Genomic DNA, 15,000 nt, shown 5'->3' on the forward strand with positions numbered 1-15,000 from the left:
TTGGTAATAGTGGGTTCCAAATTAAAAAAAAAAAAAACGAAATTTGAGAGATCCGAAAACAATAAGCTAAAAACATATGGCACCAAACAACTGAAGAATGTGTAGCTTTCCTTTCAAGGTGTTAATGTCTTTGGGAAGCAACATGTTTTTAATGTTCAAATTTTTACTCGCGAAAAGCGTTGTCAAATTTAGCTAATCAATCTATCTTATTTGGCTTTTACGGTTCAACGTGGCAACACTGAGGAAATAATGAACTGCCTTAAAAATTTAACTTTTAAGTTTTTTTCCTTTTTTTTCTTTTTCTTCTTTGCATAAAAAATTCTTTTGTGAATTAACTTTGTATTCAATATAGCAATAGCTAGAAAAAAATTACACTAAATTCGACAGAGATAAATTATCTTTGTAGCAAAATTAGTTTATGAATTTTACTCTCGAATAAAGAAGTTGCAAAATAGTCGATTTTTGGAAAGATCAATTATCTCCAAAACATTTGTTAAAATGACAGACAATAAAACTGAAATTATATTGTTTGAATTGGTTACATAAGAACTTACACAACCATATATATCATAAATAAAACAATAAATCTCGTCATAATAATAATAATAACGAAAATTAACTTGGTTAACCCAAAAACAACAAAAAAAAAACATAAAAAGAAAGAAATGCTGGGCAATAAGCGTGTAGGAGGCCGCTCCAACATGGGTACACCAAAATAAATAAACATACAAAAATATAAAACATTTTAATAATCAATCATCATTGGTCGATGGAAACATAGGAAACATAGTTTCAGCTATGTTTCAGCTGAAACTATGTTTCAGCTGAATATTTAGTTTCAGCTGAAGTTTTCGGGATGAATCAATTAAGAGTTTTATCATTCAGCTTATATTCGTTTAAAATTCGTGGTATTGGTACCCAACAGAAGAACTAACAAAAGAAAGTCAACATGTTCTAGAACGCCTTTAAGCGGAAGAAGGGGGGAGAATAAACGGGTTTTTTTCCATAACAGGCGCAAAATTTAAAAATGAAACGAGGGCGAAAAATCAGCAAAGAATAAGCTAAAAACACATGGCACCAAGCAGCTTAAGAAAATGTATCTACTCTTTGAATGTGTAGTTGTTTTGGGAATCAACAGGTTGCTTATGTTTGAATTTTAAAATTAAAATTTAGAATTGTCTTGAATTTAAAATTTTAAATTAAAATTTTCTAATTTAGAGTTGTCAAATTTAATTAATTAGTTTGGCGTGTTTATTTTCAAGAAAAAAAAATATGATGCTGCCCCAAAAACTTGAAAATTTTAAAAGGAAATTTAAACTAAAATAAAATCGCAGTTTTCAGGCATAAAAAGACCAGATATGGGTCCAGGAGGGGGGGGGATGATTTAATTTTGATGTCCTGGATACTTTAAAATGGCAAGTGATTGCAAAAATAGTGGCTTAAGCTGCGAATAAAAAAAAAATTGCATTTCAATGACCACAATAGTCTCAAATTTTTCAAAAAATCTACCAAAAAAACTCAATCTGAAAACTGGTTTAGGGATTACCTTTCATAAACTGGTATTATTGAATCACGTATATGGCAAAAAGTTTAAACCACATCAATGATTTGAAATATTAAGGAATGTACTTCTAATTGAGAACATATTTGCGGCATTTGAGAATTTCCCAAGCAATCTAGGTGTGGCAACCCTTAAACAAAATTGTTCCAAGACATCAGAGTTACTCATTACATATATATCCGATATAACTTCAAACAAATAAATAACAGTATCAATAGCAAAAATTATCGACACTAAGAAAATTTAATGAATTTGAAGGATTTTATATATTTGAAATCACCATAAAAAGGAGATTATTTTGGTAGATTCATTGTTATCAAATTTTCGTCTTTTTAGAGTTTGGGTTATAACTAGCACAAGTTCAATTTTACTAAAGATTTTGTTACATCAAACTGTCAATAAAAAAAGTAACTTTAGATGACCCTTATTTCAATATATGGCCATTTAGCATTTCCATAATATCTTTTATTATTTTATTTACACTCGTCTTTTCTCTCAATAGACAAAATATTTCCCGGAAAGTTTTGAGCAGTACAATTAAGATTTTGTCAGATAGGCCTATTTAGGTCTACTCACCATCGATTATTCAATAAAACTGTGATGGTACATGGCTGTTTTCTCTTAGTTTTTAACAAGGCTCGCTGTCCTGCGCCATCATGCCATTCCTGGATTCCCCCCTACCCCCATGTTTTGAAGATAGCTTTTATGGGTACTTTCTCTAAAAAATACCTTACTCGATATTTTTTTTAATACAAAAAAAATGGCATGTTTGCTCCTCGCTAGTTTTCTGAAAAGTAAGGAGACACCTTCCTTCGAGTTCAAGCTGTTGTGGTACCATAAAGGAAGTAGTTCTAAGTTTCTTAATCTATTAAAACTGCATTAGAGCGCGTTCGCACATTGCGTTTTCTCAATAACTGGGGGGGGGGGGGGTCAGATTCACAACCAATGACTTTACGCCTTTATAGGGCATAGCATGAACCATCCTATTTAGGTGTACCCTAATTTATTGAGTTTACTAGATTCTCGCCCCAATTTTCTCAAGAACGCCAAAAATAGACGCACTTTTAAGCAGGGCAGACGTAGTTGTTATTTCCAGCGTTTTGTCAGCAAATGATCAGATGGCCTTTCCATACAAAAAATTGGCATTTTTCGGCAAATATTTTAAATTTGCATAGCATGGGATCACAAAGAAGAAAGAGGTGTTGCCAAGCCGTCAAGCAGTATATGACGTGAAATTGGACGAGTCTTCTCTCAACGGTACAATCCAGCTTAAAAAATATTTTATTTTATAGAATCAAACTGTCAGCCTTGAATCAATTAGCACAAAAACGGTCAAATTAAGCTTTAATTTAAAAAAAAGTTGCTAGTTCTAAAGCTGGTGTAAAATACATCTGTATTGACTACACGGCCGTTTTTAGCCAAACATGCCTAGTCTATCCAGCTCTTAAGTTTGTTTATAACAATTTAAATTTTTTTTTTTACCTTTTCTCTCGTTTTGCACATCACGGTCATCACTTTTAAATACCGTAAAACATTTAATAAATGGAGTAAAAGTTAATGAAACAGATGAACCAGCTATAATTTCCACACTTCTACCACAATGGCATATTTGGCACTACAAACTACCACAAACCAAAAATAGGAACAAGTTTAATTAACGCAAACTTGCGCTCCTTGAAAATGGACCAAAAACTTAAAATTTGCTAGCTGGAAACTACAGCATTGGGCACATTTTCAAGCACCGAGGTTGAAAATGAAAAAAAGCTTAATACACGTCTAATAAATTTCGACTGCTGAGAGCGGTTTTGCCGAATCTATTCCTCCATCTAAATTTCCGAGAAAGACGAGTTTGAAAATGTCGATATTTCTATATCGAAATTAGTTGCAGCTAGAGGCTGTAACTGTAAGACGCTTACCTGTCACAGCAACTTCAAGCAGATAAATCAGAAAACATTTGTTTTTTACACAACATAGCGTTTGTAACTCAAAAAGTGTTACTGTTATAACAAAAACTGTCATTTTCAGCAAAACCGGTCTCAGCAGATGATTTTATAAGCAAGTCATAAACCTGTTAGTAAATGAAATAAAATAACTTACCATGAGGCTAAGAAGCGCGGGAGATTTAAAACCTTCCAACACAATGGACTCACCCGGTTTGGCCTGATAGTTAGCACAGGAGCCAATCAAGCTGACTTTAATATCGACAGGAAGCTGATTAACAAGCATCAGCGTTGGACAAATGTGAAGAGTAGTGTTTGTAACTTTAGTACCATCAGAACATAGCATAGTAACATTTTCTGTAAAGACCTGAAAAAGAGATAAATAGGCATAAGTAAAAACTTATAGTAACGTTTTTAGCCAAGCATGCCTAGTCTATCCAGCTCTTAAGTTTGTTTATAACAATTTAATTTTTGTTCTACCTTTTCTCTCGTTTTGCACATATGTCAATATTTATTAGAAACCTGTTCAGTCGGTGTATCAATGCGTCCACAAATAACTGACTTATATATTAAGAATACATCAAATTTAAATGTGCATCAGGCAATTCATAATGGGAAAAAACCTCACAAGTGTATTATTTGCAATAGAAGCTTTACCAACAGTTTACATTTGAATAGGCATCAGAGAATTCACACTGCTACTTTGAATTTGAGCAGCCATAGAATGAAATAAATCCCTCTCCAATCTAGCAACCTGACAAAATTATCATAGCATTTAAATAGCATTTGCAACTAAATAGCAATAGCACAGCAACTTATAGTAACGCTATTATACAAGCAAAGAGTGTTATTTTAAACGATAATCACGAGTAATTCCTTTGTAAATGTTCGCATGGACCAGAATAAATTTAATATATCTATAATATATATATATCTATGATAAATAAATAAATATATATATATATATATATATATATATATATATATATATATATATATATATATATATATATATATATATATATATATATATCTATGGAAGTGACTACGGAAAAAAAACAGCTGCAGGTAGGACAGTTTTGCTATTTCACTGTTTTCTAATTTTTCGTTTTTTTTATGAAATATTATTCCTTATAATAAATAATGGTTGCTTTTTTATTATAGGCACTTTTTACCTGGTAAAAAGTGCCAATTAGCATGGATTAAAAGTTTAGTTTTATGCTTCGATTTACAGAGTTCATATAAAAAAAAAATTGCATACCAATTTACAAGTTTAATTTTAGGAATTAACATCTAAAAAGAGAAACATTAAAAAAAAAGAACTTCTTTAATTAGATTAATCATTTTTGCAACAATAATCCTAGTATGCTGCATATGCACAGGGGCGGATCCAGGGTTTTTTAGTGGGGGGGGGCGCAAAAGAGATTGATCCGAAAAAAAAATTAGGGGGGGGGCGCAAAATAGGTTGTTACGACAAACTTGCGTTAGGAGCAAGTTTAATTAGCGCAAACTTGAGTTAATTAAGTAAACTACACTACTTTAGACTACGCTAGGGGGGCCCTCTTCACCCCCCCCCCCCTCTGGATCCGCCACTGCATATGCACCATATTGTGCATATTCAATTAAGGTACATGTTCCCTGTGTAAGCTTTTGCTATGTTTTTCTTCTGCAGTCCAACGGTTTGAATGTTTCAACATGAGAAGAAAAGCTTACGATCATCTGATAGCTGAGATTCAGCTATATCCATCTACAGAATCATATTTGTGGAATTTTATTATTTGCTTTTGTATTGAGGAATACGTTGCATTTTTTGGATTTGCACTTTTTTGTACTGAAAATACATTGAAAATTCATCAGAGTCATGCGAAAATCGACTATGATAATTAAAAGGGCGACATATACTATTTTGGCCAGAAATGATTTATGTATATCTTGTACCGTTACGAAGATAAAAAAAAGAGACATAGGCTACATCAGTTTTGACAGAAGAGGGCTATCTTATGGAGCTATAACATGGGGACCCCTGCATTTGTCATTTTTTATCAAGGAAGAGGGGACATAAGCCAAAAAATAGATTAATTTTGAATTCGATCAGATACTTTTGACAGAAGAGGATTATCTTATCTATAGGCAAAAGGGGACATACTCCATAAAAGGCAATAATCTTGAATTTATTTGGAATGCTTAAATTTAATTTATACCACTGAAAAGAACATAAAAAGTTGGTTTAGAATATGTTCCCTCAACGACGGCAGGGGTGGGAGTCCCCTTTATCTCCGTTAGCCTCATCCTTCAGAGCGATCACAGTCGAAAAACTTTTTTCCGTTTTTTGGATCTCCTGAAAAATTACAAAATGGCGTACATTGCCCCTTTAATTATCACAGCTGAAATGGAAGCTTTTGCTGTTTCTAAGCCAATTTATATCATTATTTTAGAAATAGTCTAAATAACATCATAACTTTAGCTTGGTAAATGGATAGGTCTGAAGCTACGAAACCAGCTACATAATAATCCTGCCCTTTTAGTTCAAATAAAAGCTATAGGCGTGTCGCAAAATTACTTGTTCCACAGGAAACCTAAACCATAAGAGTCCAGCAAGATGGAACTGCTCAAGTCACAATGTGCTTCTCTATATTCGGGAGTCACTTCTAAGCACTGGCGGATCCAGGAGGATCCGTCAGTGCTTAGGACCCCGGGGATCCTGGTCCACCGTTCAAGAATTTTTCTGGCACCCTCTTTCTCTGTGTTTTTTTCTCTTTTTCACTCTTTTTTTTGAAAAAATTTGTCAATTTGGTCAATTACTGGCACCTTTGTCACATTGTCCCCCAAAGATTTTTCTCATTGGCGCCTTTGTCATATTGGGCCTCTCCCAAGATTTTTCTCTAGATCCACTCCAGCTTATTTGTTTTTGGAAGTATATAGAATGACTTTCAATGGGTTATTAGAAAAACCAACAATGCCTGGACATTTATTAATTTTTGCTTATTTTTACTTTCCTATAGGGTGTCAAATCTCTCTCAAGTGGCGCTAATTTTTTTTGTTTTGTTTTTACAAGGAGGTCCATAAATACATATCTGCTATTTACTATTTATGATTTAATTATAATGTATTAGAGACTGTCAAAGATGCTAATAGGCTTACTGGCGGTATTCTGTCAAACTTCTACGTTCGACTAACGATGACACTTAAAAAATAATAATAATACGATTTATGTAATAAATTAAATACATAACGGGCAATAATTAAATGAAATTATAGCTCTTCAATGCAATGTGTAAAGAATGAGGGTTTTGACGCTTCATTTCATTTCATTCGTTTCTTATCATATTCATTTCTCAGTTTAAAATGAGAATTTTGGAATGTGGTTTTCCATCGATAGGTCAATACCAACTAGCGGTAAAATTAATATTAGATGGCACGGCTATAAGTACAGCAACACTTTTAATAAGGTCGTCGATTTTTTTTTGTGAAATGTGGATAACAAATCAAAATTTTGCAAAAGCAAGTTAATTTTTTCTTGCCTGCATACTAAAAGTTTTCAGTGCGTTCTTAGGCTTCATTTTTTAATTTCTTTTCATGTTATTTACATGAGTATATGATGTACATTATTAAAAAAGTAAATTATTACAAATTATTACATGAAAGATTTAAAGGAAATGGGAACTTCCTGGGAGGGTCTAAAAAGGCAGGCTTTGAATAGATAGGAATGGAGGAGGAGCGTGCGTAGTTGTGTTGGCCTCAGGCAGCTTGGTGCTGTAGTGAGTTGTTAGTAGTAGTAGTAGTATATGTTGTACATTATTCCAAAAGTATATGCTGTACAACAAGCTGTATAAAAAAAGTGGTTCGATCCCAATACCTAACCATAAAAAGAAGGAAAAGTTAAGATGGCTACGCAGCGGATTGCAGACGGTGAACTGCCAATGTTTTTGACTGGAGATTGTGGAAGATGGACTGCCAGTGTTTTCAAGAACATAGCTAAAAAAAGAAGGATGTGGCACTATACCCTAAAGTCTAGACCGGCGGTGATTATCTCTATTTCATGGTCAGCCGTCAGCCAAGAAGCGCAACAGAGGCTGGGGGCCCGCCGTTCTGTGTTTTCACACACCCTTCCTGTTTGCCTTCCCTAGATTTGCCCATTTAGAGATGGGTCGACTCTGGATGAGCTCACAGAGTCACGTCACTGACCCCGTTCCAAACCACGTCCCGTTTCAGCCAATATAACCCGTTCACGTCACGTCCCGTTCCAAACCAAATAACCAGCAGCACGAGGACTCGAACATGTGTCCTCTCAGAAACAAGATTTCAAGTCTAGCCTGCTAATCACTCAGCTATAGCAGCTCAAAGAACAAAGCTGGGCGAAAAGAAAAGTAAGGGGTCATTAACGGGATGCAAAGAGGTTATAGAAAATACTTAAGGAAGAGGGAGATTCTTGGGAGGTAGCAAAGAATGAAGCTTTGAATAGAGCAGCTGGAGAAGAGGCAAGAGCTGCGGGGTCTACAGATGCTTAGCACTGCGATGAGTTGCAAGCAGTAGAGGTATGTTTTTTAGTTTATTTTTATTACAGCTTATATTGCAAAATATATATAGTATTTGTTTGTTATTAACGTCCAATGCATAATTTCATTGGTTTACATTGAAAGATTTTTTTTATTCTCGAATCTAAAATTCGAACAGAAGAAATAGCTGCATCAACAGTTCCATATTTTATGTGTTCTAAGATTCTACAGCAAAAACATCAACTATTTAGACGCAGAAGTAAGGAATATGAGACTGGATTTTAAGGATAAAATTATAAAATGTCTCCAAAAAAGAAATTTTTTATCAGGAAAAAAAGCACGGGCCCATTTGGGCAGAAATAGGGAAATTGTTTTAAATTTTAAAACAAACACATCACTTGCTTGAAAGCCGAAACAGAGAAACAGAGAAACAGAGGAAACTAAAAAGGATTTCAAGAATTAATTCAGCACTAACTAAAGCGCTTTTAATATTGAATATTATAAGACGTGGAGATATGGACCTATATGCACCATGATTGCAAGGAGACGCAAAAGGTGTTCGGACGTGGCGAATATTTAAGACCTCAAAAAGCTAACAAATTTAATGTATAATATTAACTATAATAAGGACAAATTGATGCTGACTACAAATATCAAGGATACCAAGTTATGCTTCACCACTGATTATCGTGTTACGATTACTTAACTGGTTGTCATAATGGAGCAACTAAACAGAAAGCTAACAACTAAAGTAAAAAACAGAAGCTAAATTGAGAAGTAACAACTGATTATTAAATGTAATTTAAATAATTTCTAGATTTAAATACTTTGAAGAATAATGGCTCCCTTTGTTTCCTCGATGAACATTCAATAGTTTCAGGTCTAGGTTGATTTTCTAAAGACTTTGATTTCCAGTGGAATTCCACGTGTGCAAAATCCCTGAAAATATTAGAACTCAAAATTGTATTAAATAGAAAAACCAAACAAAATAAGCCAATAGGGAGCTAATGACAAGAAAATCATAAAAGTAGCATGTGCACCAAAAACTGAAAATAAAATAAGGAAGAGACAGCTACAGTGGCTAAAAAAACTAGTTGTGTTTGATGTCGTTCTCGTTAATACTCGTGCGACGAAAATTAGTGTTAACTATTTTTATATCCAAAAATAAAGTTTATCCTTTTCCATATTGAGTATTTAGTATCAAAGAGAACCAAATCTTCTTTTTTGTCAAGTTTGGAACCATTGTCCCGCGCCTCTTTAACAATAGCTGAAATCATACTCAAAATCATTCGTTTCTAGGGAAGATTCTTCGCTTGCAGCGGAGAGATTGGCCAGCTTCTGACTAAAATTGCAGCTTGGTATGTTTTGCATTTTTTGTTGATTTTTGCTCCAAGTCTCTTTCCTTTTTTAAATCACAACTGCAAACTAGCATTTTGAGATTTTTTTCGTTAAAAACTGAATTCCCGAAATTCCCAGAATTTGCCAACCCGTTTAGAGAACAACCGAAGGTACCAATGGCATCCCTTATAAAATAAATAATAGTCTAAACACTAAAAACTCCACAAGAAAAAATAATGTGCCTTGAAAAGTTTTTGGAAGCTACTTTATGTTTGTCCAAGGACTTCAATATTTTTGTGCTCACCTGCGTTGGCGAAACATATTATTTCAAGAACCCGGAGCTGCAAGGTGCATTTTTTCAAAACTATTCAGATTTTGTCTAAAAATATTTTGAAAGGGCAACTTAAAATAAAAGACAAAAAAGAGGTATCTAGAGTCGGTAATGTAAATTAAAAGTTCTTCACGAAGTCATCACTACAGCGATCAGGATTGAATTAAGACCCTTTCAAGCCATAAACAGTCCTATAATTTAAAAACTACTGATTTCAATACTAAAAACAAAAATTTCTTGGGAAGTTGCTTGTCTTTTGTTCCAAGATTTTTTTTTTCTTTTTTTTTAGAGTTTAACAAATGGAAATATGGAGAAAACGGGTATATATTTATACCGGGTATATAATATACGGGTAATAATATTTAAAACAAAGCAGTGAAAAAAAAGCAACAAATTTTAGGAGTGTCAATTTTTTTTCATGAAAGCTATACTCGTTGAACTGCCTTTCTAGCGTCTGCGCTTGATTTTACCTCAACGGAACGGGGGGGGGGGTTAACTGTCATCTTAAGCTGATTTTTTATGGCAATTGAAATCCTCAACAACAAATGTAAATCGTCCAGTGCTTGGTTTCAAAGATATTGACTAGGACTAGTCAAGCTGATAGCTCCGCTGAACATTTTTTTTATTTCAGTTCGTTTAAACTTTTTTTTCTTTATTCATAGTAATTTCTTCTCGTTTTTGGTTTGGCATCTCGTCCTTTGAGACCTACTTTGCCTAAACTAGCATATTTTTTTTTCAAAATCCGAATTTTGACCACCACCTCATTGACTTTTATCGAATGGCGCAAGCAGAATTTCCCAGCTTTGCTTTTCTATAAGCTGCTATAAGCTTTCCTCATTACCAAATCTGTGTTTATAAGACATTCTATGGCTTTTTAAATGTCCCCAGGGCCTAAAAGTACAACTTCGTGAAGTAGAAATGCTCTAGCTTATGCAAGGCCACAGCAAAAGAACATTCTATTCACAAGCTTTCTCTTGAGAGCTCATAAGACTTAATAGTAGAGAGCTATCTTATACCCCCACCCCTCACCCCTGCTGCCACCTATAACTTTTTTGCACCCCATATATGGGCATAGCCTCCCTAGGGAGAACACGTGGTTAATGGGGTCAATGACCTCTTTTTCCAAGGTCGATTTATTTGATGTTTCTATGTGTAATAACTCCGGGGGCGAAGGTTGCACATGCGCATTGAATTCTAACGGGAACAATGTTATTGATCTAGGACTTGAGGGGGAAGTGAATTTCCGAGAACTTGATTGCGTAATCGATCGTGAATGTCATGGTGTCCAGAAATAGTATTTGTTGTTGTTGCTCTCGAGCCAAATGTTATGAGTTTCCCGGAATTTGGAACACCTGTGCTGTCGACCTCAATTCACCTATCGTGAATCAATAATTCCCCTTAGAAACAACAAATTAATTTCCCCTTTCTTGACAGATCAATCAATCAATGACATCACCTAACCTGAACTTTAAAAATTTTCGCCTAGAAACATTTCTCCAGGAATAGATCCAAATCATTAATGTCTTTGCCTCGGGAACAACTCTTTTGGTCGAACTCCAAAGGATATTAATAACCAAAGGCCTTGGAAAACAATTCTCCAAGAAACATCTTAGCGATGAATTGTTTTAGCGCGCGAAAAGGTTTCCTATTAATTTGAAATGCGTTAGCGCAGAGATGCCAATAACAAAGGAACACGCTGAATTTGCGTTTAGGGATTATTTGGGTGAAACCGTTTTAGACAGGTTATGGAACTATTTCGGCGAAACAGATAGAGACATTTTAAAAGAAGATTTTGAAGAGATTTTAGAAGAGAATTTGAGTGTGGTCGTTATAATACACAAGTTTCATTTGAACAGTGTCGTGAGGTCCTCTACCACAACCCCAAAGGGTTCCGACCCCCCTACCAAACCCCGAAGGAAGCCCCCGGTCCTCAAAGGCCCCCCAAGCTCCCAAAGGCCCTCCACCGGTCCCCAAATGTCCCCCAGGCACCCAACTGCCCCCCCGGACACTCAAAGGCCCCCCAAGCTCCCAAAGGGTCACCGGCGCCCCAAAGGCCCACCCAGACCCCCAAATGCCATCCCCGGACCCCCCAAAGGCCCATCGAGCTCCCAAAGGACCAACGGGGTCCCAAAGGCCCTCCATCGGTCCCCAAATGGCCCCCACGCACCCAAAGGCCCACCCGGCGCCCCCCAGGCCCACCCAGACCCCCAAATGCCATCCCCGGACCCCCAAAGCCCATCCCCCGGTCCCCAAAGGTCCCCCCGAGCTCCCAAAGGACCACCGACCCTCAAGGGACCCACAGACCCTCAAAGGCTCTCCCCGTGCACCCGGCTTTTGTTGATGTGTGTTGTCTGAAACCTATGATTTGGGATGTGTAGTTTGCTACTTCAGGCTTTTCTGAGCTAAGGTTTCCTAGTATTTCCTAGGTGAATGTTGTCTGAAACCAATAGTTTGGGATCTGTAGTTTGCTATTTCAGACTTTTCTGAGCTAGGTTTCTTAGTCTTTCGTTGGTGTGTGTTGAGTGAAACTTATGATTTGGGATATGTAGTTTGCTATTTTTGACTTTTCTGAGTTGGATTTCTTAGTCTTTCATAGGTGTGTAGTGTCTGAAACCTATGATTTGGGATGTGTAGTTTGCTATTTTCGACTTTTCTGAGCTGGATTTCTTAGCCTTTCATAGGTATGCGTTGTCAGAAAATTATGATTTGGGATGTATAGTTTGCTATTTCAGGCTTTTCTGAGCTAAGGTTTTCTAGTATTTCGTAGGTGAATGTTGTCTGAAACCAATAGTTTGGGATGAATAGTTTGCTATTTTTGACTTTTCTGAGCTAGGTTTCTTAGTCTTTCGTTGGTGTGTGTTGACTGAAACCGATGATTTGGGATATGTAGTTTGCTATTTTTGACTTTTCTGAGCTGGATTTCTTAGTCTTTCATAGGTGTGTGTTGTATGAAACCTATGATTTGGGATGGGTGGATTGCTACTTTTGACTTTTCTGAGCTGGATTTCTTAGCCTTTCATAGGTGTTTGTTGTCTGAAACCTATAGTTTGGGATGACTAGTTTGCTATTTTTGACTTTTCTGAGCTAGGTTTCTTAGCCGTTCATAGGTGAGTGTTGTCTGAAACCTATGATTTGGGATATGTAATTTGCTATTTCCGACTTTTCATAACCGGATTTCTTAGTCTTTCGTAGGTGTGTGGTGTCTGAAACCTATGATTTGGGATGTGTGGGTTGCTATTTTTTTGACTTTTCTGAGCTGGATTTCTTAGCCATTCGTAGGTGTGGGTTGACTGAAACCTATGATTTGGGATGGTTAATTTGCTATTTTTGACTTTTCTGAGCTAGATTTCTTAGCCTATCATATGTGTGTCCTTTCAGAAAATTATGATTTGGGAGGTGTAGTTTGCTTTTTGGACTTTTCAGAGCTAGGATTCTTAGTCACTCATAGGTGTTTGTTGTCTGAAACTTCGAGTTTGGGATGAGTAGTTGGCTATTTCAGACTTTTCTGAGCTAAGGTTTCTTAGTATTTCGTAGGTGAATGCTGTCTGAAACTTATGATTTGGGAATATGTAAATTACTATTTCGGGCTTTTCTGAGTTGGATTTCTTAGTCTTTCATAGGTGTGTAGTGTCTGAAACCTATGATTTGGGATGTGTAGTTTGCTATTTTCGACTTTTCTGAGCTAGGTTTCTTAGCCTTTCATAGGTATGTGTTGTCAGAACATTATGATTTGGGATGTGTAGTTTGCTATTTCAGGCTTTTCTGAGCTAAGGTTTTCTAGTATTTCGTAGGTGAATGTTGTCTGAAACCAATAGTTTGGGATGTGTAATTTGCTATTTCCGACTTTTCATAACCGGATTTCATAGTCTTTCGTAGGTGTGTGGTGTCTGAAACCTATGATTTGGGATGTGTGGGTTGCTATTTCAGGCTTTTCTGAGTTGGATTTCTTAGTCTTTCATAGGTGTGTAGTGTCTGAAACCTATGATTTGGGGTGGGTGCATTGCTACTTATGACTAATCTGAGCTGGATTTCTTAGCCTTTCATAGGTGTTTGTTGTCTGAAACATATAGTTTGGGATGACTAGTTTGCTATTTTTGACTTTTCTGAGCTAGGTTTCTTAGCCGTTCATAGGTGATTGTTGTCTGAAACCTATGATTTGGGATATGTAATTTGCTATTTCCGACTTTTCAAAACCGGATTTCTTAGTCTTTTGTAGGTGTGTGATGTCTGAAACCTATGATTTGGGGGTGTGTGGGTTGATATTTTTTTATTTTTCTGAGCAGGATTTCTTAGCCATTCGTAGGTATGTGTTGACTGAAACCTATGATTTGGGATGGTTAATTTGCTATTTTTGACTTTTCTAAGCTAGATTTCTTAGCCTTTCATAGGTGTGTCCTTTCAGAAAATTATGATTTGGGAAGCACACAAAAACTTACACATGCACACGAAAACTTACATGCACACAAAAACTTAAATTCACACAAAAACTTACACACACACACACACACACAAAAACTTACACACACAAACACACGAAAACTCACACACACACGCCAAAACTTACACACATACAAAAACTTACACACACACACACACACACACACAAAAAAACTTATAAATGAACACAAAAAAACTCACACAAACACGCACAAAAACTTACACACACACACACTCACAAAACTTAAACACACACACACGAAAACATACAGACACACGCCAAAACTTAAACAAACAAAAAATAAAACATGCACACTAAAACTTAAACACACACACACAAACGAAAACATACAAACAAAAGCAAAAACATACACACACACACACACACACACACATACACACACACACACACACAAACAAACAAAACCACACCAAAACACAAAAGCACACAAAAACTGACATGCACACAAAAAATTACACACACACACACACACAAAACTTACACACACACACACACAGAAAACTCACACACACACACGACAAAACTTACAAACACACAAAAACTTACACACACACACACATACACAAAAACTTACACATGAACACAAAAACTCACACACACACACGCCAAAACTTACACACACACAAAAACTTACACACACACACACACACAAACACAAAAACTTACACAAGAACACAAAAACTCACAAACACACACGCACAAAAACTTACACACACACACACACACACACACAAACTTACACAAACACACACGAAAACTTACACACACACGCCAAAACTTACACACACACAAACACACACACACAAAAACACACAAAAACACACAACAAAACACACACACACACAAAAACTAACACACACAAAAAATTACAAACA

General features: G+C 35.9%; 1 protein-coding gene across 1 annotated transcript in view; it reads right to left on the reverse strand.

Annotated features, from left to right (window-relative positions):
• Positions 1 to 15,000, reverse strand: part of Vps13 (vacuolar protein sorting 13C) — a 194,788-nt gene that overhangs the window by 71,757 nt on the left and 108,031 nt on the right. Inside the window, exons 19-20 of the mRNA XM_089096996.1 lie at positions 8,825 to 8,936; positions 3,659 to 3,868 (exon numbers count right to left, since the gene is read on the reverse strand). Of these exons, the coding sequence (XP_088953122.1) occupies positions 3,659 to 3,868; positions 8,825 to 8,936 (322 nt within the window). The remainder of the gene's footprint in view (positions 1 to 3,658; positions 3,869 to 8,824; positions 8,937 to 15,000) is intronic.

The sequence above is a fragment of the Artemia sp. Qi Xiang Cuo genome, chromosome 11 (assembly GCF_049724085.1).
Source record: "Artemia sp. Qi Xiang Cuo chromosome 11, ASM4972408v1, whole genome shotgun sequence".
NCBI lineage: Eukaryota > Metazoa > Arthropoda > Branchiopoda > Anostraca > Artemiidae > Artemia > Artemia sp. Qi Xiang Cuo.